General features: G+C 47.3%; 1 protein-coding gene across 2 annotated transcripts in view; it reads right to left on the bottom strand.

The window, feature by feature from the left end:
- LOC147431679 (uncharacterized) overlaps positions 1-27,437 on the bottom strand; it is a 95,212-nt gene that overhangs the window by 45,615 nt on the left and 22,160 nt on the right. For both annotated transcript variants that reach the window (XM_086494191.1, XM_086494192.1), the window contains exons 2-6: positions 6,626-7,747; positions 6,437-6,537; positions 6,235-6,349; positions 6,076-6,153; positions 5,892-5,984 (exon numbers count right to left, since the gene is read on the bottom strand). In XM_086494191.1, coding sequence (XP_086350317.1) covers positions 5,892-5,984; positions 6,076-6,153; positions 6,235-6,349; positions 6,437-6,537; positions 6,626-7,747 — 1,509 coding nt within the window. The remainder of the gene's footprint in view (positions 1-5,891; positions 5,985-6,075; positions 6,154-6,234; positions 6,350-6,436; positions 6,538-6,625; positions 7,748-27,437) is intronic.

Below are 27,437 nucleotides of genomic sequence, written 5' to 3'. Positions count from 1 at the left end.
GGCCGCTGCCGTCAGGAGAGAGCTCATCCCACCGCTCCTCCTAGTGGCCGACCTGCTGCAGCTCAGCAGCACTGGGTTTTGACTGGGAACCGTTTCGACCCCCTTCAGCAGGACCTGCCTGAGGAGGCCCCGTTCACTTCTGTTCCTCCACCACCGCCTCCTCCTCCTCCCTCAGTCGTTGCTGCCCCGCCTCCTTCCCCCTCCCCCACCTCCACCTTCGTCCCCCCCCCCTCCCATCTCCTCGATGGGGCCCACAGCCTCGTGTCCAGACCCCTCTGCCACTCCTCCTCAGACATAGGGTACTGGCCACGCTTCTGCCGCGAGGCGTTCTCTTGGTAGTGCTTTCGCTACGAGCCGCGTGGCTCGTGAGGGACAGCCCCACTTGAGGCCGCCTTTGTTGGTGCTCACTTCTCCCTTTGCAGCGATCCCCAGAGGTCTGACCAGCTTCAACATTCGCAGACGCTGGGATTTCTTCGATTATAGCTTCACTCGGTTTCCGAGTGATTCCTCTTCCGACTTGGAGGAGACCAACTTTTGAGTCCACCTCCTCTTTCTTGCAGCTAGAGGCAGTGAGGCCCTAGACACAGCGGTGGGTTTCTCCTTTCCGTTGTGTGGTAGAGATACCACAGAGTGGACCCAGCACACAGTCCTGGACTGGCTCCAGACACAGGCTATTGAGTTCTCACACCACACAGGGGACTTAGCAGTGAGAGATCTGGTACAAACACTTTGGCCTCTTGCCAAGTGCAGCGTGACACCTCCAGATGCAGCAGGTTGTAGGCACATTGTGGTACACTTGTTTGCTGACACTTAGTGCCCTCCGTGTTATGTTTTTGTGCATGAGGATTCCAAGACAGAGGATGTAGCCCTTTGGGCTGCACGCTCGGCTTGGGCCTGGGCAGGACAGTCACTTCTTGCGCGCTTTTCTAGAGTTCGATCGGATGCGGATTACTCCCCATCCAAACCGGCCTCAAAGATAGCGAGGTTGGTTGCTGTTGTAGCATCTGTTTTCTCTCACTGACTCCATGAGGATCATCTCATGGAATGTGCACGGATTAGGAGGGCCCTAGTTTCAACGATAGAGGGGTCGGCTGCGTCAGGAGCTGCAGAGATGCCTTGTGGGTGGTGAGATTGACATTCTTATGCTGCAAGAGCATCATCTTTGTGAGAGCCGCATTCCGCGTTGTGGTCAGATTTTGCATGGTCGCTATGAGACTTTTTGGTCAACTGCTTTTCGACCTGGAGGCATTCAGGGTGGGGTATGTATGGCTATTGCGGAGTCTCGACAGCAGGCCATTGTGGGCAGAGGAATTATTGTGCCACGCAAGGCTCAGTGGATCACTATGCAGGTTCAAGGTTGCCTTGTGGGCTACCTAAACATATTATATGCGCCCAATGTGGCGAGTGCACGAGCGGAGTTTTGGTCACAGATTGTTGAGTCTCTGCCGCAAGCAGAGCAGTGGTGCATTGGAGGTGACTTCAACATGTTGGAGGACCCTTCTGACAGGATTGGTGGTAGCCACGCTATTGTCCAGGGAGTTGAGCTGGAAGCTTGGGAGAGGTTTTGTATGACTCTGAGGGTTTCCGATGTGTGGCAGCACTCTAGCTTTGTGAGGCCCCCAGACAGTCTGGCCTTCTCTCGTTCGGACCGCAGAGTGGGAGGAGTGAATCTATCGCGGATAGATCGCTTCTACACTAGTGACTTTTTTTGTGACTCGGGTGAGACAGTTGGCATCCTGACAAGGACTTCCTTCTCGAACCATGCACCAGTGATCCTCACAGTGATAGATAGGCAGAGGCGGGGGAGCACGATGCTACGCATCCCTGAGAGGGTTTTGTTGGACTATGCACTCAGAGAGCGAGTAGAGGCTCTTTGGACAAAGAGCTTGGACATGCAGGATTCTCCTGCTGACTGAGTGGCCTCAGGACTAGCTCAGCTTAGTTGTTTCTTTCTCCAGGAGTCCTTGACTCGCCTGACTGCAGCGAGAGAGGAGGAGCAGCGTCTCAGACAGGGCGTTGCTTCCTTGCAGAGGATGCACAAGCAGCATCTAGACAGTCCTTGGCTGGAGGAGCAGTTACAACAGGCTCGCCAAGAGCTTGGTAGGAGCGGCGCCATGAGTTTGCTTTTCACCGACAGGCATCTCAGTGGACGGGGGTGGGTGACAGAGTGACTAGTGCTTTCTTCGAGGCAGTGGGACCTCGGCATACACATGACAAGGTCAGTCAGTAGAGGAGGCCCGACGGGTAAGTTGCTTCTGAGCTAGAGGACATGCGTGCAGCTGCTACTGACTTTTACCGTGAGTTACTATCTGCAGAGCCTCAGTCAAAGAGTCAGGATGCATGCAGGGAGCAGGTGTGGGTGCAGATTCCTTGCCTTGTGACTGAGGAGATGCGCCAGAGACTTGAGCTGCCACTTCAGCTTGAGGAGTTGCAGACCGCTCTTAGTGCACTCCCCCGTGGTAGCTGTCCAGGTGAGGATGGCTTGACTCCCAATTTTTTCTTGGAGTATTGGGACTTGCTTGGCCCTGATCTCTGTAGTGCTTTCCAGTACATCTTGCACACAAGAGAGATGCCTGACAGCATGAGTGAGCGTCTGATATACCTCATTCCCAAGGAGGGTGGCTCCTTGGATGAGATTCGACAATGGCGCCCCATCACCATCCTCAACTCAGCAAGGAGCGTAGTATCCTTGACAACATCTTTACTTTTTGGGAGGCTTCTGCCTTAGCGAGGCTTCATGGTGAGGATTTGGTGATTCTTCTTCTCAATTTTAAGAAGGCCTACGAGAGAGTTGACTGGGACTTTCTGGAGGGCACTCTACGCAGAATGGGCTTCTCAGATGCTTGGATCAGAGGGGTGTCAACTTTGTACAGACGAGCACACAGTCAGGTCCTTTTGTCAGGAGGTAGAGGCGATCGTTTCATTCACACGTTCGATCAGACAGGGCTGCCCTCTTGCCCCCTTCCTCTTTCTGTTCTATGCTGAGGCGATGAGGAGGTTCTTGGTGTTGCAGAAGGTTGGTTTGCGGGGCTTAGCACTTCCTATTCGGGGAGATGAGCTTCTGGACGCAGAGTTTGCTGACGACTCAGCCTTGTACTTGGATGGAACCTTCATAGGTGTGAGCAGGCTCTTGAGACCTTCTGTTGTGCATCTGGCGCATTGATCAATTGGAGAAAGACAGTGGCTTTCTCGGTTGGTAGTGCTCCTATGCTTGATTGGATGCCACGAGAGGGTTTTAGGTGGATTCCTCCAGGAACTGCAGTTCGGTACTTCGGCTGTCGGGTTGGTCTGGACTTGTCTCCCGAGCAGCAGATTGCTCCCCTCCTCCTGTCTATCAGGAGGAAGTTGTTACACTGGAGCTCAACATGACTTTCTTTGGCTGGCAGAGTAGTAGTGGCCACCCAGGTGTTGTTGGCGACTATGTGGTACATCACTTCTTGCTGGATCTTCTTGAGTTCTTGTATCAACCAGGTAGAGAGGCTGGTCAGGAACTTCCTTTGGTCAGGACGTCACACTCAGATAGCCCGAGCCAAAGTGGCTTGGCAGGTCATCACTCTTCCTCGTTCACAAGGAGGCTTTGGGATCATTGACCCAGCACAACAGAGCAGAGCCCTTCTTGGGAAGTTCATAGTCAAAGGACTTCTTCCAGATGAGGAGCCCTGGAAGGAGTTCTTGCTACAGCGGCTTCGTGCTAGTAGTGTACCTCAGGCTGGAGGCCCCTGGCGACCTTCGATTAGATGGATCTTCACAGAGATGCGTGGAGTTGGTTTGAGCAGGAGACTAGAGGACCGCTTCGCTGTGAGTTTGCTTCGATCTTGGGAGCACTTGCAGTGAGGCCTGGAGCAGCGACAGCCTGCTTGCACGGAGGAGCGCCTACGACAGCCCCTTGCTTGGAACCCCATGGTTAGCACTCAAAGAGGCCACTTGGTTGGTAGTCATGTTTCCTGGTGTCCCATGGCAGCGGGTCCAGCACGCTCTCTAGGTGACTGGTTAGAGTTTTCAGGCTTGTCAGAGGAGTTACAGGGTTTCCAGCTGTAGGGCATGAGAGGGGTGTAGAGCATGTGCCAGGACATCTCGAAAAAAAAAAAAAGTAGAAGATGAACATGAGAAATCTCATGATGCTCAAGCGAGACAACGCTCGGCCTAAGGAGCTTGTAGGAAAGGGAGGAACCCGAAGACCCTGTTCTAGCCGATTGATGACAACAATTGGAAGTGCAAGTTTGTATGAATCGATTTCTTGCTCATGCTCAGGACCCTCTTTATGCAAAGCCATACGGACTTGACCTATGATGAAAGTTTACAAGGAGTGGCAAAACACTCTAAACACTAATTAGGGTTTGCAGAGAGAAATTGAGCACCAGGTGTACAGGCAGTTGCTTCGTTTGGACATGCATCTTGTCCTACTTAAGAAGTCAAAGTCTTTTCCCAGTTATTCAGACAAAAAGACTGGCTTTCTCCACCATGGACGCCAAGGGTGCTCATCTTGATGCATTGGATGGAGTCTACCATGACGACTAGTACTTGGACGGCATTGAGGACGATGAAGATGAAATTGGAAGACTGTAGAAGGAGATGAAACTTAGAGACCGAGGAAGAAGAGAGCAGTTTCTGACCGACCAAAAAACGCTATGATTATCCAGAGGGTGATAAAGAAGAAGACGAGAATAAAGATGAGGATGATGGTGATTTTCCTCCGGAGCTTTCTCGAGAGGCAGCATTACAAACACCTCTAAAGTGAGAAAGGAGGCCTCTCATTTGGAAGGCATTGCACAGACTTGGTAGTCCATACTTTTGCTACATGGACAGGCACATCGCAATTGGGTGGGGTTTAAGCAGCTATTCTCTTCATTATGTTTGACAGGAAAGTATGAGGCCAACATTTTGACGGCATGGAACCACCTTCAGATGGTTGAGTGACACCTTTCCTGTGTACAACCAAAGATTTTGGGATACTTTTCTATGAGTAGCTTCTTTCGGGAAGGTCTCTAATAGAACGGATTGTGGACCATAGCACTATTGTTGTGACTTACTAGACGAGCTACAGAGTTCTTGCCTGAAGCACAGCTCTCACGACATCCAGCAGCTCATAGACCATGTTTTGATATATACTCTCCATTGACAGGTTCCTTGGCATTTTAGAAGGGTGCTCCGACATCCAAATCATCCAAGACAGAGATTTCCAAAGGGAACAAGAGGGGTAAGAAGTTAATACAGAAGAATAAGTCCACTGTTCCTCCAATGTCTGCTGAACAGAAATCAGAGTCTTCAAGCAGGGAATGTGCTATGGTTGCAGTGAGGTAGGGCACATTTTGGCGATGTGCCCCAAGAAAGAGGAAAAGTCGGCATGCCCGTAGAGCGAACAATTTTGGACGAAGTATGCACATCAGTATACTCCAGCTCAAAATGTTTGTCATAAATCTCTACTTCTTTCACCTAGAGAGCTTGAATAAAGTATACAGCGAACACTCATAATATAGTTGGACAAACGGAACAAAACAGAGTATTCACAAAGAGCCTTGAATGTTATGCATGTGTCAAGTCCTCAGGAATGGCAACAATTTAGAAGAAAAACAATGGTCTCTGTAGATAGAACCATTCTTTGCTTTGATGTACCAAATGACATTATGAATTGAAACAAACATCATTTTCACCCCAAAAAAAAGAATACTTCAGTGCCAACCTGTTCCTAATAAACTTTTTCATATTGAGTAGAATGGGCCCATCTGGGCAACACCCATCTGCCAAAAAAGGGAATGTGACTCCAATGACAACCCTAATAGAGCAAATTTTCTGTAGAAGAGCAATCTTAACATTCTTCACTCAACAAACCGTAACACGGCAAGGATGCCACGACAAATCCTTTAGAGTTGCAAACACAAGCCCAAGCTTACTTGCACATTCTTCAGATTTTTGATTGCTGACGCAGTGATAGCAGCCTCTGCATCGACAGTATTTTTCAGCATCTTTTGAAGTGCGTTTTGCACCTGCCATGTCAGTAGGTAAAAAGCCTATGACCACCACATTTTGACAGCGGGAGACAAGAATTAGGAAAAAACTGAGCTGAACATTTCAAACCTTAAACTGAGCAACACTCGCAGCTTTGAATCGGGCTTGCCTTCGTAAATCGGGAATGCCTTCACTCTCCCTTAGGTCCTGTGTGGTCTCCAAAAGCAACAAACTTACTTTGCATGCACGTTACGTGGGAATACAGAACCAAACACTAACAAAACCTGCCTCCGGTCTTATGTCGACAAGTACTACACTCCCCTCTTTTTTCAAAACATCCAATGCTGAAGCAGGTGATAAGTCACCTGAGTATCCACCAAAGCGCAACTGCCCGTAGAGTAAACTGTATCGATAAAATTGAAAATCCTCAAGATGTTGAACTGGAGAAAAAAAAAAAAAAAGAGTCCAAGTGAAGGTTCCCAAAGCTTACCCTAAAGAGAAACCCCCACCAATAACCAAAATGATTGGAATGATAGGGTTTTCAGGATTAATCCCTACGGCTCTTTCTGCATCCAGAATGATATTGTAGCCCTGCATATAAAGAACCAAAATGTTGCATTGAGTCAGATGGGCTCCTAACGCAAACAAAAATATACACATTTTCTGCAACATCACCTACCTGTTGAAGAACACTCTGCAGTGGTCCAGAAACTTCAGATATTTTCTGCTCCAAGCTGCTCAAATGCACCTGCACATTTACTGGTAGAACCTCCTTTGTGGAAGAATAACCATTTGCCACAAGTTCACCGACGCCTGTTACGGCCCTGCCTGTGATGTTTTCAACTGCTGTCACAATTTGCTTGAGTGCATTGTTTACAGGGGTCCCCATCTGAAAAGGACTTGTCAGTAACTGAGTGAAATATTCTTGTGAGTTGACCACTTTCGCCACCTTTGGCACTAGTTCAGTGTTCGGGTTTTTGTCTGGGAGAATACCACCTTTAAATGCACTTACAATGGATCCATTGATGTTATCATATGTGCTCTTCAACGACAATTTGGTACTATCCACTGAATCCTGGATCGATTCTTGCAGTTCTGTTAATCCCTTCACAATAGCAGACTTTGTCTCTGAAAATTCATCTGCAAGCGTTTGGGAAGTCCGTGATAAAGCATCAGAGGACGAGCCTTGCTCTGTAGCATCCCCTGCCCCAGATAGCAGGGCTTCATATGCTTCCTTGGCTGATTTGAACTGATCACTCGACAGAGCATCCGTTGCAGAGGTCGTGGCCTCTTGAGAACTCTCAGAAGCAGCACCAGTAGCAATAGCTGCAGCATTCATTGCCTCTTCAGCACTAGGTATTGTAATGTCTGGTGATGTGATTGGAGGCTGTGATTGACTAGCATCTGAAAATGATGCATCTCCTGTACCGGATTCAACTGTAGTTACCAGTAAAGGTTTGTTCAAAGTTCCAGACATGGATGAGGCATCCTTTAAAGGTTCCAATGTAGATGAGGTGTTCTGAGGATTAGGAACTGCCTCAACTATGGGCAAAGGCTGTTCATTTTGTTCAACTTCAGTAGGAGATGATTTTCTCAAAACATCACTCCAACCTGCGATTTCCACTTCTTCAAGGGTAGCAAATGATGTCTGGGTCGAATGCGTCAACACCACTCTAGGAAAGTGTACACTCTTTCCTGGCCCATACACATTGTAGCTTGGCTGGGACTTGGAAACGAGATGAAACTTCTCCAAATGAATGCAAAATGGGGCAGATGTCCGGGCAAGGCCACACCGACACCCCTGTAATAAAGACAAATCTTTATGGTATACTGGAAGCATTTTCAGCCCCAATGTCTACTATACCAAACAAATTGTGACAAAAGTTCATTTATCAGAACATCAACTGGGCGGACCATACAGTGAATCAACCACCTGCAGAATGGAGGATCGACGGGCCCAAGCTGTGCAAAAACAGTATATACTGAAAGAAGGAAAGGTCTAACGAAAGGCAGCTTAAGATATAGTCCTAGAAAACTTGATTTTACAAATAGTGTGAGCTACCACACCAAATTAAGTGGGAAGCCCATAGTCGAAATCAAATATAAATGCTAAAACAGGCCCCTCAATTTGAGTCAAAAAGAGACTCACAGACCCAACATATCAAAATAGTTAACTTCCAAAGAATGGTGCTCAGTGCTAATCAATTTCAGAGAAAAGAAAACCAGTGTAAAATATTAGGTAGACCTTGAGAGCTAAAACCATCATGACCTTCCATGTCACATCAACTGACAGCTAGTCCTCCCCCCCCCCCCCCCCCCCCCCCCCCCCCCCCCAATGATCAGCACCCACATTTTCTTATGGCCAGGAGTCAGTGGAGTATACAGATGCATACGCTTACCTTGGGATAGTCTTTAGTGGGCCAATGTTTTCATTGAGGAGAGCAGCAGAGACTAGATTGACCAGAGCTTATGCTGCCCTAGGAAAACTAGAGAGGATGTGTTTGCAGGTTTGATTCCAGGAACCTCGAACCAAGCTATGGCTCTTTGATACTTAGTGACATCAGCTATGCTTTATGGAGTCCAGATATGGGGACCACCACAGTAGATCTAGTAGCACTGATGGGTGGAGATGTATGGAGAGGCCTTTGGTTTCTCTAATCTGTCAGATGATTAGAGCTAAGGCTTCAGTACCGCATGAGATTATCAGAGCACAGCTGGCTGCATCTTCACTCGTGGTCGAAGCCCTCACCAGATCAGTCTCCTTTATGCATAATTTATGGGACCTCCCCAGACACAACTATGCTTGCTTAGCTCTCAGAGTCTTCCCGACAGCTAACACTGCAAGGGGATACTACTTGCTGGTATGGACAGATGGCATCATGGTTTCAGTTACACAGTTTCAGTATGGATAGATTCCCTCCTTTCCAATACTCTTTGGATGCACCCTCTCTGTCCATTACACGCACAGAGATCACCAGGCTCATCCATCAGGACCTGTCTCAGCTTGACACTAGGAGGACGAATTCAACCGACAGGAGAGTTGGGCACGAAGATGGCTTTCTATAGGGAGCATCTTCTCCAACTGGCGGAGGACGGGTTTGTGACTAGACCTACTATCTAGCGTCATGAGATATCACAATCAAGGATGTCTTGAATTATTTTTACTTGAGATACGCAGACACAGAGAGAGCCTGGTTTTGGGCCACTATGTAGGGTCATGAGATATCAAGATTAGACATGTCTTGAATTTTTACTCGAGATATGCAGACAAAGTGAGAGCCTGTTGCGGAGACCAGCATAGAGACAGTCTCAAAGGCAGATTATAGATTTTTTTAAGACCACTTGCTCGGCAGGCAGAGGGTAGGGCAGGCCACTCGACAGAGCCCAGATATCACTCACACCAGAGGTAAGTTGATCGATCGGGCTCCGGAGCTAGGGAGATCCAGACGCCCGCGACCAAGGGGTACCTCACACAATCAACGGAGACTACGAGAAAGGATACGGATTACTTTAGTTCGATATGCGAGACGCCCAATACGAGTACTTACCATGCTGGACATCAACGAGATTCTACAGCAATCGATGCGGTGCATCCTCGAACAGCACCCAAGGCCAAACATCCTCGGACATTGATCTTCATACACCGATTGTACTACCCACTGTTTCACTGTCTCACATTTATAGTGCTACAGAGCTCTAAGCTACTTAGATTCATGACAGTAGCCATTTTGTACCCCGACATTGTATCAGATTCATCGAGTTGTACCGTTGGTCTCAAAGGTCTCTCTCTCTCTCTCTCTCTCTCTCTCTCTCTCTCTCTCTCTCTCTCTCTCTCTCTCTCTCTCTCTCTCTCTCTCTCTCTCTCTCTCTCTCTCTCGTTGCCCTGCTCTGCACCCGCACCCGCACCCGCTGCCCCTGCTCTCCCTCCCTCTCTCTCTCTCTCTCTCTCTCTCTCTCTCTCTCTCTCTCTCTCTCTCTCTCTCTCTCTCTCTCTCTCTCTCTGCCAGCTGTCAGGCTCGCGCAGGTGCAATTGCAAGAGAACGCACAGGCGCAGCAGCAGGGGGGCGTGTAGCAGCAGGTGCAATTGCAAGGGGCTCTCTCTCCCAGCTGACAGACTCGCGCAGGTGCAACTGCAAGAGAACGCACAGGCGCAGCAGCAGGGGGGCGTGTAGCGGCAGCAGGTACAACTGTAGGAGAGCACGCAGGCACAGCAGCAGGGGGGCGTGTAGGTGCAACAGCAGAAGGGCGAGCAGGTGCAACAGCAACAGCAGTTTTCTACATTTGCTGCCCACAGGTACATACGGCAAATTGCAAAAGTTCAAAACACAGGAGGAATTCCCATAGGAACTTTCAATCTCGGCCTTTCCGGATTTTCCGAGTTTTCGCATTCTCAAAATCCTGTATTTTCAGACCTGCAGGGATTTATTTGCAAGGAATTTGGAAACTGCAGAGCTCACAGAAATTGCAAATTGACACATACAGAAAGCAAACATATGCCATGTAGGCTGAATGGGGAAACATATGTATGCATAATGCGGTGCGTATAGGTTGCTCTCTCCTCTCTCTCAGAAAGTGAAACAAATAAGGCAAGACAAATGGCGGCGCACTACATGGTCACAAGCAAGAGGATGACAGCCATTGAAAAGGAGTTGAAAGAATGCAAAGCCCACATGGATGAGTGGAAGAAAGAGAAGAATTTAATTCTCGAATGGAAAAAGAGGGAGGAACAGGCGAGGGAACTAGAACGCAAGGAGTTCCGGGATGAAATTCAAGCTTTAAAAAGTAGCATCTCAGCCCTTCGGGAGGAACTAGACGAAACCAAAGAGGGAAAACGCCTTGAAGATGGGGAAATTCAGCCATCAATGATTGACGAGCTGAATAGTATACGAGCACAAGTCAAAGAAATAAAGGAGGAAGGAGAAATGAAGACCTCATGGGTGGAGGTTCTCTCCAAAACGCAAAAGAAAATGGACGAGGCTGAAAAATGGATTGAAGTTGTCAAGAAGGGAAAGGGCAAGGAAATTCCGACTACACCCGACATCATCAACAAAACACTAGAAGAGGAACAACGAAGAAGGGTACGCGCTCTACACGTGAGAGTGACCGGCCTAAAAGATTCAGATAAGGTGGACCAAGAGGTGAAGAGCCTCATGTCCATGATGGGGGTGGAGAAGCCCTCGCACACACAAGCTTGGAGAGTGGGCAAGAAGAGTGAAGGTAATGGGGAGAGTTCAAAAGGACGGGCTCTCATTTTGCGCTTTCCCTCCATGGAAGAAAAGAAAGACTTTTTAAAGAAGAGGCCAACCCTCAAGAAAACAGGTATCTTTTTAGGAGATGATCTTACGCTCTCACAGCTTACACATATGAGAGAGGTCATGCCAGAGATTATAGCAGCAAGGGAGAAGGGGAAGTTAGCTTTCTACAGAAATGGACGAGTAGTGATTACAGAGCACCGCTCTACATGACGGTGCGAGACCTATGGGACCACTCTCAGGATGGCAGTTTGGAACTGTAATGGTTCGTATAGACTTGATGTGGGGGCCTTTGAGGATAGCTTCAGAGACAGAGACATTGTTTTCTACTCAGAGACTCATCAGGCTCCAGGACAGTTGATGCCGCACATATCAGGATACAGATGGGAGACAGCTTGTAGGACATGCACCAGAACTGCGCATGGGACTAGAGGATCAGGAGGTGTAGCAGTTCTTTTCAGAGAGGAGCTCCAACCACTATTGCACATAGTTCGGAGAGATGATCAGGCCAGATACTTGTGGGTGAGGCTGAGGGCAGAGACTGGACGTTTCTTGTACATCGCCATATGCTATTTTCCTCCCAGCACTTCAGTATATGCTTCACCCAGAGGACAGTCTACTTACTCTGTACTTGATGATGATATCTGGGAGTTCTCCAGAGATGGAGACATCATACTCCTGGGGGATTTCAATGCCCGTACAGGCAGCTCACAGACAGTCTTCTATGACACATCAGAGGAGATGCTTAGAGAGCTAGAGCCAGAGGAGTTGGGACTTGAGAGATGCTCACACGACAGAGAGCATACAGAGTATGGGAGATACCTGAGAAAGATGACGACTACTCACAGTTTAGCCATACTGAATGGCTTAACGACTTTCCCATTGTCTACAGGTTTTACTTGTTTTCCACATAGACATGGGTCCAGCACTGTAGACTATGTTCTGACACATCCGAGCTTTATCTCTCACATTCAGGATTTCACAATGGGGCCCAGGCCAGTTGGGATAGCAGTAGATCATGCACTTTTAACATTATCAGTCTCCTTTGAGTACAATACATCTCAGGCCTCACGGGGTGGTGGACATACACACTATACTTTTAAACCAGAGACTGACTCAGTATATGTAGAGGAGATACGTAGGCTTTTATGCACATCAGAGCCAGTATATACAGTGGAGGAGATCACATCTATGCTGACAGTGACATTACATGGGGCAGCGACAGAGGCATATCCACACACTCAGCCTGGGCAGAGACGTCGTTCTGGGCACATGCCTCAGAACAACTGGTATGATGAGGAGTGTCGATAGAGGAGAGCTCAGATACAGCGGGACCTTACATTGGGAGTGATCACCTATAGACAGTCTCGCATTGCTACACGACGACTAGTGCGACGGAAGAAGCGAGCTTTCTTGGTCCAGATGGAGCAAGATTTATATCAGCTCTTCCTTAGTAGAGATTCAGGAGAGGCTTGGCGTCTATTCCATGAAAAGTTTCCCCCACCAGTGATTACTTCTACAGAGATATGGGGGCAGTATGCAACATCTTTATACACTGTACCTGGACAACCACCATTACCAGACCCACCACAGCCATGTCCGGCTACGAGCACCTTCTTTACCACTGAGATGGTAAAGGAGGCCATTGACAGGATGAAGACCAAACGGGCACAGGATCATGAGGGTTTGGTAGCAGAGCACATTATACATGCTGGGGATTTGTTAGCAAAGATGCTTGCACGGCTATTCAACCATGTCATGTGTGAGGGTCTCCCTGAGTCTTGGAGATTATCTACTATTGTACCTATCTTCAAGACAGGTGACCCCACAGTGCCGGGGAATTACCGTACTATCATGGTAGGACACACATTGGCACGGTTATATGCATCCATCCTCGAGCATAGGCTGAGCAGTTGGGCAGAGATTATGGGCATACGAGCACCTGGGCAGGCTGGTTTCAGAAGGGGTTTCTCCACACTAGATCATGTCTTTACACTCAGGCCTATCATTGAGGAGGGTCGAGCACATGGTAGACGGATATACTGCAGCTTTGTGGATTTTCGCAAAGCCTTTGACACAGTGCCGAGGGCCAGATTGATGCACCGGCTTATGGAATTGGGGGTACCCACAGAGCTGATGTGGGGGATCATGGCATTGTACAGATCAGTGATGGGTCATGTACGCACATCGGAGGGGATATCCGACATAGTTCACTCCACCATCGGAGTGAAACAGGGATGCCCACTGTCCTCTACTTTATTTGGTATGTATGTTGATGGGGTCTCTGATTATATTGACAGAGGAGGAGATAGAGGTGCACAGCTTGCAGGGACATGGATCCCTCTTTTATTGTATGCTGACGATATCGTGTTGATATCAGAATCACCAGAGGGTATGCAGAGACATTTGGACGCATTGCATAGTTTTGCAGAGGATAGTAGATTGTCTGTCAACCTTGGTAAAACCAAGGTCATGGTATTTAATACCACGCCACAGTGGGTTAGGAGATCAGCACCTACTTTCACATATGGACAGGACAGTATGGAGTACACTGATGCATACACATATCTTGGGGTGGTCTTTAGTGGACCGAGGTTCACACTGAAAGTGGCAGCAGACACTAGATTGACTCGTGCCTATGCAGCCCTAGGTGGTTTAGAGAGGATTTGTTCGCAAGTTCAGTTCCAAGAACCTCGAACAAAGCTCTGGCTTTTCGATACTTTGGTCGCTTCAGTTATGCACTACGCGGTTCAGGTTTGGGGACCGTCTATTGACAGTGCTGGATGGACTAATATGGAGAGACCCCTGATATCTATGATTTCTAGGCTGATTAGAGCCAAGGCCTCAGTCCCACATGACATCATACGAGCGGAGCTGGCTGCCCCACCTATGGAGGTTGAGGCACTCACCAGATCAGTATCATTTGTACACAGCTTATGGGACACCACCAGGGACAGGTATGCCAGGCTTGCTCTCGAGTCATCCAGACAACTGGCATTACAGGGAGATACATCATGTTGGTATGCACAGATGAGCTCATGGTTTCAGAGGCATGGTTTCAGCATGGACAGGCTGCCCCCTTTCCAGTATTCTCTTGATGCACCATCCTTGGCTCTTACACGGATGGAGACTACTAGACTCATTCGGCAGGATCTTATCCAGCTTGATAGCAAGAGGACATGGATAGAACCATCACGGGAGTTGGGTACGAAGAGGGTTTTCTCTAGAGAACATCTTCTTCAACTCACGACAGACGGATTTGTCACACGGCCCAGTTACATGGACACACATCTATCTCATAGGTTACGATGTGCTATTGGCCAGATTCGCACATCTTCACACCAGCTTGGGATTGAGACAGGTAGATTCAGAGGCATACCAGCAGACAGTAGGATATGTCAGTTATGCCATGCAGAGCCAGAGACAGAGTTTCACTACATATGTCGCTGCACAGTCTACTATGAGATACGGGGACGCTTTCATTGTCTATTCAGAGATGGTTTTGACTCGTTAGACAGAGTCATGAGATATCAGGATCAAAGATGTCTCGGATTATTCCTACTTGAGATTCAGAGACATAGAGACGCTCTATTGAATGGGCAAAGACAGAGACAGTCCCAGAGACGCATCTCAGATTTCTTCAGTCTGAGTACCACAGAGTCAGAGGGGACACCACCACCAGAGAGCTCGGTTCCCACCCATACACACATCAGCGGTACTCTCATTGATCGAGCTATAGAGTTAGGGAGATCGAGACGACCGCGACTAAGGAGGGGGGCCACGCAGCACCGGCGGAGATTGCGGCAGAGGATCCACAGGATTCTAGCACGACACCCAGAATGTCGATCGGGATAGGCTTCATGCTACTGCTATATTGTATCATGGTGACACTTATCCCCACTTTGTACCTTTATGGCATGATACCATTGCTCAGCCTACCAGCCACCCATAGGAGTCGGTAGCACTCCTATCATTTCTTTGTTTGTAGTTTTCTTGTTTGTACCCAGACTTGGTACTAGACTCATCATTGTAATCAGTTGGTCTCATAGGTCATTTTGGCCTCTTGTAGACGTTAATATATCATTTCATTTCATTTCTCTCTCTCTCTCTCTCTCTCTCTCTCTCTCTCTCTCTCTCTCTCTCTCTCTCTCTCTCTCTCTCTCTCTCTCTCTCTCTCTCTCTCTCTCTCTCTCTCTCGGACTGGGACAGCATATGATCATGATGCCTTAGTGGCTCTCTCAGTTAGTGATGCAGGGAGATGCATCATGTTGGTATGCACAGATGACCTCATGGTTTCAGAGGCAGGGTCTCAGCATGGATAGATTGCCTCCCTTTCAGTATTCCCTGGATGCACCCTCCCTGCCAGTCACACGGACGGAGATCACTAGACTCGTTCGTCAGGATCTTATACAGTTGGACACCAGGAGAACATGGGTAGAGCCGATACAGGAGTTGGGCACGAAGATGGCTTTCTACAAAGAGCACCTTCTCCAACTTTCAGGGGATGGGTTTGTGACTCGTCCGAACTACATGGACACTCATTTATCTCATGGTCTGCAATGTGCTATTGGTCAGATTCGCACATCCTCACACCAGCTGGAGATTGAGACGGGTAGATTCAGAGGGATACCACCAGAGTCTAGGATGTGTCTACTATGCGGCAGAGAGCCAGAGACAGAGCTACACTACATATGCCACTGCACTGTGTATTATGAGATACGAGGGCGCTTCCATTGCTTATTCAGGGAGGGTTTTGGACCCCTAGATAAGAGTCATGAGGTATCAGGACCAGAGATGCCTTGGCTTATATCTACTTGAGCTACACCGACATAGAGACAGTCTGTTGAGGAGACATGGAGTACGACAGTCGCAGAGACAAATCACAGATTTCTTTGGATCGAGGGAGCCAAGAGACCAACCACCAGCACAGGGTTGTACCCGCATTCATACCAGAGGCACCCTCATTGACAGGGCAATTGAGCTGGGGAGATCGAGACGACCACGACCGAGACACAGGAGCACACTACATCGACGGAGACTCCAGCAGAGGATCAGAGGCATTCTAGCACGACACCCAGATTGTCATTGAGGGCCTATTCTACATTTTCACATTTCACATTTCACACTTCATTTCAGTTTTTATTTTTACTTTCAGTACTTTTTGTACTTGTACTTCAGACATTGTATTAGATTCACCACTTTGTATCTGATGGTCTCATAGGTCATTTTGGCCTTTTGAAGACGTTAATATATCATTTCATTTCTCTCTCGCGCGGACTGGGAGAGCATGTGATCATGATGCCTTAGTGGCTGAGCATTTCATGCATGCTAGAGATTTACTAGCAGAGCTTCTAGCAGTTATGTTTAACCGTGCCATGTGTGAGGGCTTGCCTGATACTTGGAACCTATCTACTATTGTACCTATCTTCAAGTCGGGAGACCCTATGGAGCCGGGGAACTATCGCACTATCATGATTGGACACACATTGGCACGGTTGTACGCATCTATTCTTGAGCAGCAGCTTGAGTAGATGGGCAGAGAAGGAGGGGATACGCGCAGCCGGGCAGGCAGGTTTCAGGAGGGGCTTTTCTACCCTTGACCATATCTTGACACTCAGAGCCATCATTGAGGAGGGCAGATCGCATGGGAGACGGATCTATTGCAGCTTTTGTGGATTTCCGCAAAGCATTTGACACAGTGCCCAGAGCTATATTGATGCGTAGATTACAGCAGATGGGAGTACCCACAGAGCTCATTTGGGGGGTCATGGCATTATACAGGTCAGTAGTGGGGCATGTACGCACCCCAGAGGGTGTATCCACACCGGTTTACTCCACTATTGGGGTGAAGCAGGGCTGCCCGCTCTCTCCTACTCTATTGGTATGTATGTAGATGAGGTTTCTGACTACATTGAGAGAGATGGTGATAGAGGTGCTCAGTTGGCAGGGACATGGATTCCACTATTGTTATATGCTGATGATATTGTTTTGATCTCGGACTCTCCAGAGGGGATGCAACGTAAACTGGATGCTTTGCATAGGTTTGCCCAAGAAAGTGGTTTGTCCGTCAACCTTGGTAAAACCAAGGTCATGGTATTTAATACCACCCCACAGTGGATCAGGAGGTCTGTGTCTGCCTTCACATACGGTCGGGAGAAGGTGGAGTATACACATGCTTACACTTACCTTGGAGTGGTTTTTAGTGGACCAGCTTTTTCATTGAGGAGGGCAGCAGAGACTAGATTGACCAGAGCCCATGCAGCATTGGGAAGATTGGAAAAGATGTGTTCACAGGTTCAGTTTCAGGAGCCCCGGACGAAGCTCTGGCTCTTTGACACTTTGGTGGCTTCTGCATTGCTTTATGTAGCTAAGGTTTGGGACCTTCACTGGACCATCATGGGAGGACGGGCCGCAGTGATGGATGGGGGGACATGGAGAAGCCTCTGGTCTCTATGATCTCGCGGCTCATTAGGGCCAAGGCTTCAGTAGCACGTGCTATTATACGAGCAGAGCTAGCTGCCCGCCCACTGGTGGTTGAGGCGCTCACCAGATATGTCTCCTTCATGCACCGCATATGGGAACTTCCCAGAGACAAATATGCACGCCTTGCACTTGAGAGCCCTAGACAGTTATCCATGCAGGGAGATACAGCATCCTGGTATGGGGAGATGACATCATGGTTTCAGGCGGATGGGTTCAGCATAGACAAATTGCCTCCTTTCCAATACTCATTGGATGCGCCCTCTCTGACTCTTACAAAGTCCGAGATCACCAGGCTCATCCGCATGGGTTCAGCATAGACAGATTGCCTCCTTTCCAGTACTCACTGGATGCGCCCTCTCTGACTCTTACAAAGTCCGAGATCACCACGCTCATCCGCCAGGACTTGATTCAGCTAGACACCAAGAGGACATGGATACAGCCAGTACAGGAGATGGGCACGAAGATGGCTTTCTACAGACAACATCTCCTCTAGCTTACGGAGGATGGTTTTGTGACGAGGCCCACATACATGGACACTCACCTGTCTCATGGGATACGATGTGCTATTGGCCAGATACGCACATCTTCACACCAGCTCCAGATCGAGACTGGGAGATACAACGGAGTACCAACAAAGGCCAGGACATGCCCCCTGTGTGACATCGAGCCTAAGACAGAGTTGCACTACACATGCCACTGCCCCGTCTACTACGAGATACGAGGGCGCTTCCATTGCTTGTTCAGAGAGGACTTTGGACCATTCTCTAGAGTCATGCAGTATGAGGATCAGAGATGCCTGGGTTTGTTTTTGCTCGAGCTGTGCAGACACAGAGAGAACATGATGAAAGGAGAGACTAGCCTGCCTCAGAGACAAATCACAGACTTCTTTAGAGCTACCACTGGACACCCGGAGGAGTTACTACGACAGCAGCGCTCGTCGCTTTACACCAAAGGCATACTGATCGACCGAGCGACTGAGCTGGGGAGATCAAGACGCCCACGACTGCGGAGGACTACACAGCATCGACAGAGGCTGCATCAGAGGATTCGGGTCACTTTGGCTCGACATGCACGACGCCTGGTCAAACCACTGACCATGGAGGAGATTGATGAGATCCGCCAGCGACCGATGTTGAATCTCCTGTGATCTAGCTACCCTAGCTAGCTGTTTTAGCTGCTTAGTCCACACCCAGCAGTCTAGGATCCATAGTATTTTATTTTGTCATTTTGTCATTCTGTCATTTTTGTCATCTTGTTACTCTGACTTTGTATCAGATCCACCACATTGTAACTTTCTGGTCTCATAGGTCACTTTGGCCTTTTGAAGACGTTAATATAACATTTCATTTCATTTTCTCTCTCTTGCGCACTCGTGGCCTGCTGCTCCGCCCAACCCACACCTACTGCGCACTGGTGGCCTGCGCGCGATGCCGCTGTTGCTGCTCCGCTGCTGCTGCTGTTGCACCCCTTGCGCCTACCACCTGCACCCGCCACATCCCCCCACCCCCACCCCACACACACACTTTTTTTTTTTTGTAAATCTGCTTTGATTAATTTACAAGTGGGAAACCTCAAAGCGAGGAAAACCCACGAAAAGAAAGGAATACAAAACACTGAGCACTATGAGGCTACAAAGGCTAGAAACAGTCAAAATAAATCATGTAGGTTTCAAGCGTGATGTCTCCAGCGTCATAGGCAAAATACGGTGCTTGACCAAGAGATAATTTGAAATAGGGAAAGATCCCACACACACACACACCCTTCCACTCACACCCATTTTCAATTACACGCACATACACACACACAACCACATCCACACACATCCCATTACACACATACACATACACACACACACACACAAACACACACCCACACACACGCACACACATTTCCCTTCCCTCCCCCCTCCCCCCCCCCTTTTTTCACCATGACCCCCCCCCAACACTTGAGCCATTCGAGCCACTTGAGCCACGAGGGAACCAAGTAAGCCCCGACATGGCAAAAGGAGGAGTGACCAAAGAAGAATTCGCCAAGATGGACGACAAGCTCAACGCCACCATCAAGGAGAACAAGAAGACGGCGGATTCCGCCATCAATAATATTATCAACCGTCTTTCCAAGCTCGAGAAGGAAGTAGACGCCTTGAATAGAGAAAAAGAAGAATGGATCAAGGAAAAAGAATCCAAGGAAGGAGCTCGACAAGTGGAAGGAGGCCCAAGAAGGATGGAGGAAGGAGAAGGAGGAGATGCAAGAACAAATGGCCATCCTCAAGGCCTCAATTGCATCTCTTACCCCCAAGGAAGGTGAGATCAACAACGAAACCAAAGAGGCCATCAAGGAAGAGCTTACCAAAGCTCTCATCAAAAGCTTGGAAGACAATCTCGAGGCCACAAAAGAGGGGTGGGTAGAGGTGGTCAAGAAGAACTTTAAAAAAGAAGCCAAGGAAGATGCTCACAAGGAAGAAGCTCTCCTTGTACACACCACCCTCGAAGAGGAAAAAATGCGCCATGCACGTCGCCTCAACATACGAGTCACCGGCATCGAAGAAGGGAAGGACTCCACCCCCAAGAAAGATGACAAGACTTTATGACCCACTCTTGGATACAAAATAGAGGAATCAACCCCCTTCATCAAAGCTTGGCGAGCCGGCAAAGACCCTACCAAGAAGAGGCCTCTTATCCTCCAATTTTCATCAAAGGAAGCGTGCACCCTTTTCATCCGAAAGAGGGTAATTTTACGAGGTCTCACGGCCCCCCCCCATCTACCTAGATGATGACCTCACAAGGATGCAAGTAGAGCATAGAAGAGCATGCATGCCTCGGATACAACAAGCGCGCAATGAGGGAAAACGAGCCTCCTATCACGACGGTCGCGTCATCATCAATGGCAACGCCGTAGCATAGGGACTCGCAGCCTATGAGACACTATACGAGGAGATACACATGGAAGTTTGGAACTGCAATGGCTCTTTGTGGACACATCCAGGGAGATTGGAACAGATGATGCATGGTCGAGACATCATTCTCCTCAGAGAGACTCACAAGAGCTCAGAGAAAGGTCTACCTCGAGTACAAGACTACCAGTGGGAGTCTACACACAGTAAGTGTACACGGCACAACACCTCTGGAGGATCTGGTGGAGTAGCAATCCTCTACCGCCGCTCACTTCATAGCAAAATACAGATAGTAGCACGCGATCCACAAGCACGCTACATGTGGATACGGATTGAGCTATCTGAGGAGCACATCCTCTACATCGCCATATGCTACTTTGCACCTAGCGGCTCTCGGTTTGCATAGATAGGCGGAGGGGAGATAGAGGAGCTACACACACACGGAGGAGAGGAGAAGGATTATACACACTCACCATATGCATGTCTCAGGGAGGAGATCACAGAGTACTCTAGACTAGGTGAAGTCTTCCTCACGGGGGATTTCAATGCCAAGACACATTGTAGACAAGTGTGATATTTACGACTCGACGACCCAGAGCTACTCTCCACCATGGAGGACAATGGGGCAGAGAGTATTGCTAGTGAAACCACCACACCCACACTATATGGGAGGCACCTACTTCGCCTGGGATCAGAACACCGTCTCATTATTTATAACGCGATGGCTCAATGGCCATCATCCGACGGCCTGACTTGTATACCGCCATCAGTAGCCAGTAAAGGTAGTACAGTGGACTACATCATTGGCTTCAGAGAGACATCCCATCTACTCACATCCTTCACCATCCCACCACTAATAAGCGCGCGGCGGTATGTGCAAGTAAAAGAGCACGCGAGGAAGTGCAGTGTGTGTGCAGAGAGGGGAGGCGAAGGCCAGCAGGAGAGGAAGCGCTAGCAGAAGAGAGAGAGCTCACGTTTTTGGGGAAAACTCAATAAGTGAGTTTTGGGTTTTCCCACTTTTATTATAAGTGACCTTTAAAAAATGTGTCCAGGTTCATATTGTGTTCATGTTCAATATGAACCTGGACAAAGTATAAAAATGTACAAAAAGGGGTTATTTAGGCCTTTAACCCAACAACCTCCCACTTAAAGGCATAAATGGCGTCTTTAAGCTACGTGACTCCCACCCTCTCTATGCATAGATGATGTTGTGCTTTGGGTAAGCACTTACTGAGAGCATCGGCTGGATTTTGTGATGTAGGGACCTTAACCAATGTAATAAGGCCATCCTCAAGCACTTCTCGTATGAAGTGATACCGCACATCAATATGCTTTGTGCGTGCATGAAACATGGCGTTCTTTGCCAGACATATAGCACTCTGGCTATCACAACCAAGCATAGGTACCTTGGCAGGCAAGCCAAACTCACTGCATAGGCGTACTAACCAAATAGCTTCTTTGGAAGCCTCAATGGCTGAAATATATTCAGCCTCTGTAGTAGACAATACAACAATCTTTTGCAATCTAGAACACCATGAAACAGTACCTCCCGCAAGAGTAAATACATAGCCACTTGTGGATTTCCGTGTATCCACATCACCAGCCATGTCAGAGTCACAAAATCCCTTCAACTCCATTGGTCCTTTACCATAGCAGAGGCATTTGTTTTTAGTCCCTTTCAAGTACCTCATAATGGACTTCACTGCATCCCAATGCAACTTGCCTGGATTAGCCATACACCGGCTCACAACTCCCACCGCATGGGCTATGTCAGGCCTAGTAGCAACCATAGCATACATAAGTGAACCACAAGCTGAAGCATAAGGCACACTTTGCATGTCATTGGCTTCCTCCTTTGACTTGGGACAATCATCCTTGGAGATTTTAACATATAGTTGTAATGGCACACCAAGAGGCTTTGCTTCAGCCATGTTAAATCTATCCAGCACCTTTTCAATGGACTTTTCTTGCAACAAATACAATAGGCGCTTGTCTCTTTGCCGTGTAACACGCACTCCAAGTATATGTTCAGCTGCCCCAAGGTCTTTCATTGAAAACGCAGATTTTAGCTTCCCTTTAAGAGCATCTACAGGGCTTCTTTTCTTTGCAGCTATCAACATATCGTCTACATAGAGCACAAGAATGATCGGGCTGCCATCCTCATCACGTTTGGTATACAAACAATGGTCTGCATGGCTTCTTTTGTAACCATGTTTAAGCATGAAGCGATCAAACTTCTTGTACCACTATCTACATGATTGTTTCAGCCCATACAAGATTCTATTGAGCATACATACCAAATGTTCCTTGCCAAGGATGACAAAACTCTCGGGTTGCTTCATGTAAAGCTCTTCTTTCACATCAACATGCAAGAAAGCGGTATGTACATCCATTTGGTCCATTTCCAAATCAAGAGCAGCCACAATGGCAAACAATACACGCAAAGTGGTCATCTTCACAACAGAAGAGAACACTTCTTGAAAGTCTATGCCCTTGGTTTGAACATATCCCTTTGCCACAAGCCTTGCCTTATACTTGGGTTTTGCATCAACAGTTTTGATTTTATACACCCATTTGTTAGGAATAGCCTTCCTTCCTTTGGGCAATTCAACCAAATCCCAAGTATGATTAGCATGCAAAGCTTTAATCTCTTCCTGCATAGCAAGCTCCCACTTGTCGTTGTGCTCACATGTCTTTGCCTCTTTATACGTAGGAGGCTCTCCCTCATCTGTCAACATAATGTAATGCAAAGAGGGGTCATATCGACTCACAGGCCTTCTTTGACGAGTAGACCGCCTCACCCAATGATTCAGATTATCCGGCAATGGGTTTACATCAGGTGGCACTACAAAATCATCAACAATGGGCTGTTGTACATCATTTTCAGCACCATTTTCAGCATTGTTTCTTGGCTACAAATGCCCTTCAAGAGCCTCAATTTGCTGTCCAACATCATCTAGCTCAAACACCACTGGATCATCTACATTTTCAGCCATTTGTGGTGCATCCTGAGGGTCAAAAATAGGCCTAACAGGTGGCTGGTCATGCTGAAATTTCACCCTTTTATGGTCATGCTTTGAGGCACAATTGTTTTGAAGCAACCTTGCCTCGTTAAAAACAACATCCCGGCTACGTACAACCCTTTTGAGCTGAGGTAACCAAATCCTGTAACCCATTTCGCCTTCTTCACCATATCCCATGAAGAGACCTTTAATGGACTTCGCATCTAGTTTACTAGTCAACTCAGGTCTAACATGCACAAAAGCTTCAAAACCAAAAATGCGTAAGTGATCATATGAAGCACGCTTGCCAGACCAAACCTCTTCAAGGATGTCACCTTTCAAAGACATGTGAGGGGATCGATTGCATATATGCACTGCAGTTTTCAAAGCTTCTCCCTAAAATCCATGAGAGAGATTAGCTGTGGACAGCATGCATCTCACCCTCTCACAAAGTGTCCTATTGAATCTTTCAACCACACCATTAGAAGAGGGGTTGTATGGCACAGTAAGCTCCCTCTTAATGCCCAAATTTTCACAAAACTTGTTAAATTCAGCACTTGTGTACTCCCCCCCATTGTCTGTACGCAAGCATTTTAGCTTTCTACCTGTTTGGGTGGTCACAAATGCATGAAATCTCTTAAACGCAGCAAATGCTTCATCCTTAGACTTTAAGTAAATAAAGCCAAATTTTCCTAGAATGATCATCAACAAAGGAGACAAAATAACATGCACCACCCATAGACTTAGTAGGCATGCGACATACATCAGAATATACAAGATCAAGAACACAAGATTTACGAGAGACACCAGAGTAATAAGAACGCTTTACTTGCTTGCCATATTGACATTCATTACAAAAGTCAAGCTTTGTGCCTTTAGCATCAAGCTTGTTCAAAGTACAAAGCTTAGAAAGGCCCTTTTGGCTCATATGGCCAAGTCTCTTATGCCACAACTCCATGTGGGAGTTAATTTCAGCCAATGCAATAAACTTGCCCAACACGGCCTTTCCATGCATGCAATAAAGTGTCCCTTTCTTTGTGCCCTTTACAATCAGCCTTGAGCCTTTGGTCATTTTCCATGATCCTCTCTCAAACAAGATGCTGTAACCATGCATATCCATCTGACCAACAGAAAGCAGACTCTTCTTGATTCCCGGCACATATCTAACATGATGCAAAACAAGATGATTTGTGCCATCTATGGAGAGATACACAGTGTCAATACCCTCAATGGAACATGCATGATTGTTTCCAAGGTATACATGGCCACGCTTGCCTACATCAAAAGTAGAGAAACACTCCTTGATAGGAGTCACATGAAATGAAGCACGGGAATCAACAATCCAAGTCTGGGACAATGCATCATTGACAGTCAACAAAGCATCAATAAGATCACTCTTGATGATCTGCATGTCCTGAGAATGAACATTTAGAGAGGCATCAAAGTCATAAGCATCATCATCTGACAAAGTGGCACACAAGATCTCCTCTACATCTGATAGCTCCTCAATCACGACACTAGAAGCCACATTGGCCTTCTCTTTGTCCTTTGAGCTATCATGTGCATCTGCCTTGACTTCCTTCTTCTCTTTCTTTTTGTCTCCACCATTCTTTTTCCTTTCTAACTCAGCTTTACAGTACTTGCAATCGGGTTTCTTGTAACCTTTCCTGCCACATTGATAGCAAGTCACATCACCCTTGCCTTTGCTTGCATTTCCCCTTTCTTTACTCTTACTCTTACTCCTTTGTGCATAAGCATTCTTCTTTTTTGTCCTGCTTCTAACCATGTTGGCAGGGCTGTCTCCCTCTCCACTTGCTTTCCTCCTGATTTCTTCATTCAAGATAGAACCCCTAACACCATCAAAGGTCAAATTGGGATTATTGGACAACGAAACCACCAAAGTTTCCCATGACTCAGGTAAGGTCATAAGCAAGAAGATAGATTTCAGCTTATCATCAAAAGGGGGCAAGCCAGAATCCTGTAACTGCGACAAAGTAACTGCGAACAATGACAAGTGCTCTGCCGCGCTCTTGGACTCATCTAGTTGCATGCCAACAAGTTTTCGCATCAAGTGCACCTGGTTTACAGGCGTTGTATTTTCATACATTCCCTTCAACTTCTCCCACACATCAAAAGCAGTCGTGAGACCTTTCACATCAATGACGGTCTCATCTGTCATGGCCATTTTAATGTATGTAACGGCTTTCCTGTTCATGCTAACCCATGCTTCATCTGTCATATTCTGTGGCTTCACCTGTTCAAGTGCCCCTTCGCAATCTTTAAGAAATAGGATTCCCTAAATCCTGTCTTTCCAAAGATCAAAACCTGTTCTATCGAACCTCCTAATCTCGAAGAGTTTCTTCACATCCGAAGAAGATGAGGCCATAGTTACACGAAACAAAAGGGATAATACGCAGAATTTTTTGAGCAAAATACATAAAAATCGGAGTATAGCCTCACAGAGATGTGCACTACAGCTCCAGATAGTCACAGGAGCAATTTCGGGCAAAATAGATCGATTTGGGCACAAAATTCAATTTCTGAAATTTGTGCGCAGGAAATTTTAGCGAGCGAATTTGTGTTGCAAAACAACAAATTTAGTTGTTTTAGCCTCAGAAGACATATATAAGGCTAATACATAACCTTTAGAAGCATGTAATCGGAAAAGCCCCAATTTGTAGCATCAAAATTGCATGAAATTGAGCCACAAATGGTAATACATCAACAAAATTTGTCAAATGTGCGTTTAATTGCATCTATTTACACTTTTCCCAATGTAATCGCACCATAAAAACACTTGCAAAAACCTGCGTAAATCTGAAATTTGCTTAAAACACCTGTTTTAGGGCTTGTTTTTCGGCAATTTCAAGGTTTTCGGGTAACGGGGACTTAGCAAAAGTATTCCCACACCTTAATACATCATTTGCAAAACCTGTATTTTGCTGTCATAACCTGTAATTTCTTGTTTTTGACCTAATTTCAGCCTGTTTTAGGTCAATTTTGGTTGCCAGGAGCTCTCTAGTGTCCCGGGACGAGTCCTTTGGCGAAGAAATTGCAAAATCTCGCGTGAAAGTTGACCTTCTTGGCTGAAATTCAGCGTTTACAGGTTTGGGGACAAACCCTAATCGGGCTCTGATACCAGTTGCTGAGCGTGCGGCGGTGTGTGCAAGTGAAAGAGCACACGAGGAAGTGCAGTGTGTGTGCAGAGAGGGGAGGCGAAGGCCAGTAGGTGAGAAAGTGCTAGCAGAAGAGAGAGAGCTCACGTTTTTGGGGAAAACTCAATAAGTGAGTTTTGGGTTTTCCCACTTTTATTATAAGTGACCTTTAAAAATTGTGTTCAGGTTTAATATGAACCTCGACAAAGTATAAAAATGTACAAAAAGGGGTTATTTAGGCCTTTTGTTGCTAATTGGACTATTTTCTTATTTTTAATGATTACATCTCTTTTTTAGGATATTTTATTATGTGCACTAAGAACTGTTAAAAAGATTGTAGCTACAGGAACTGCCATCAGGAACGGACAACTCTGATGTGTCATTTGATGGGTGACGGTAAACATCGCGAAGGAGTTTCCGTAAGTTCGGTGGAAAGGGCCGGGTTACGAGTGCCTCTGATGCGTCACATGATGGGTGACGGGTGCATCAGTAAGGGGGCATCCCATAGGCTAAGGAGAAAATCCGAACTGAGTAAGAAAATACGCATAAGAACGCAAGCACAAGAATAAAGATGGGTTCAATGAAGCTTTTTACGAAAAGTAGGAACAGTCGCGAGAGGACAGATGTTTTCCCGCGAGGAGTCTCTGTCTTCATTGCATCTGTGTCGTGTCCTGCACCCGGGGACGCCTGGAATGTGTCCGTGTAG

Source organism: Adiantum capillus-veneris, chromosome 21, assembly GCF_014529385.1.
Source record: "Adiantum capillus-veneris isolate H3 chromosome 21, ASM1452938v2, whole genome shotgun sequence".
Taxonomy (NCBI): Eukaryota; Viridiplantae; Streptophyta; class Polypodiopsida; order Polypodiales; family Pteridaceae; genus Adiantum; species Adiantum capillus-veneris.
This window is presented reverse-complemented; position numbering and strand designations above follow the sequence as displayed.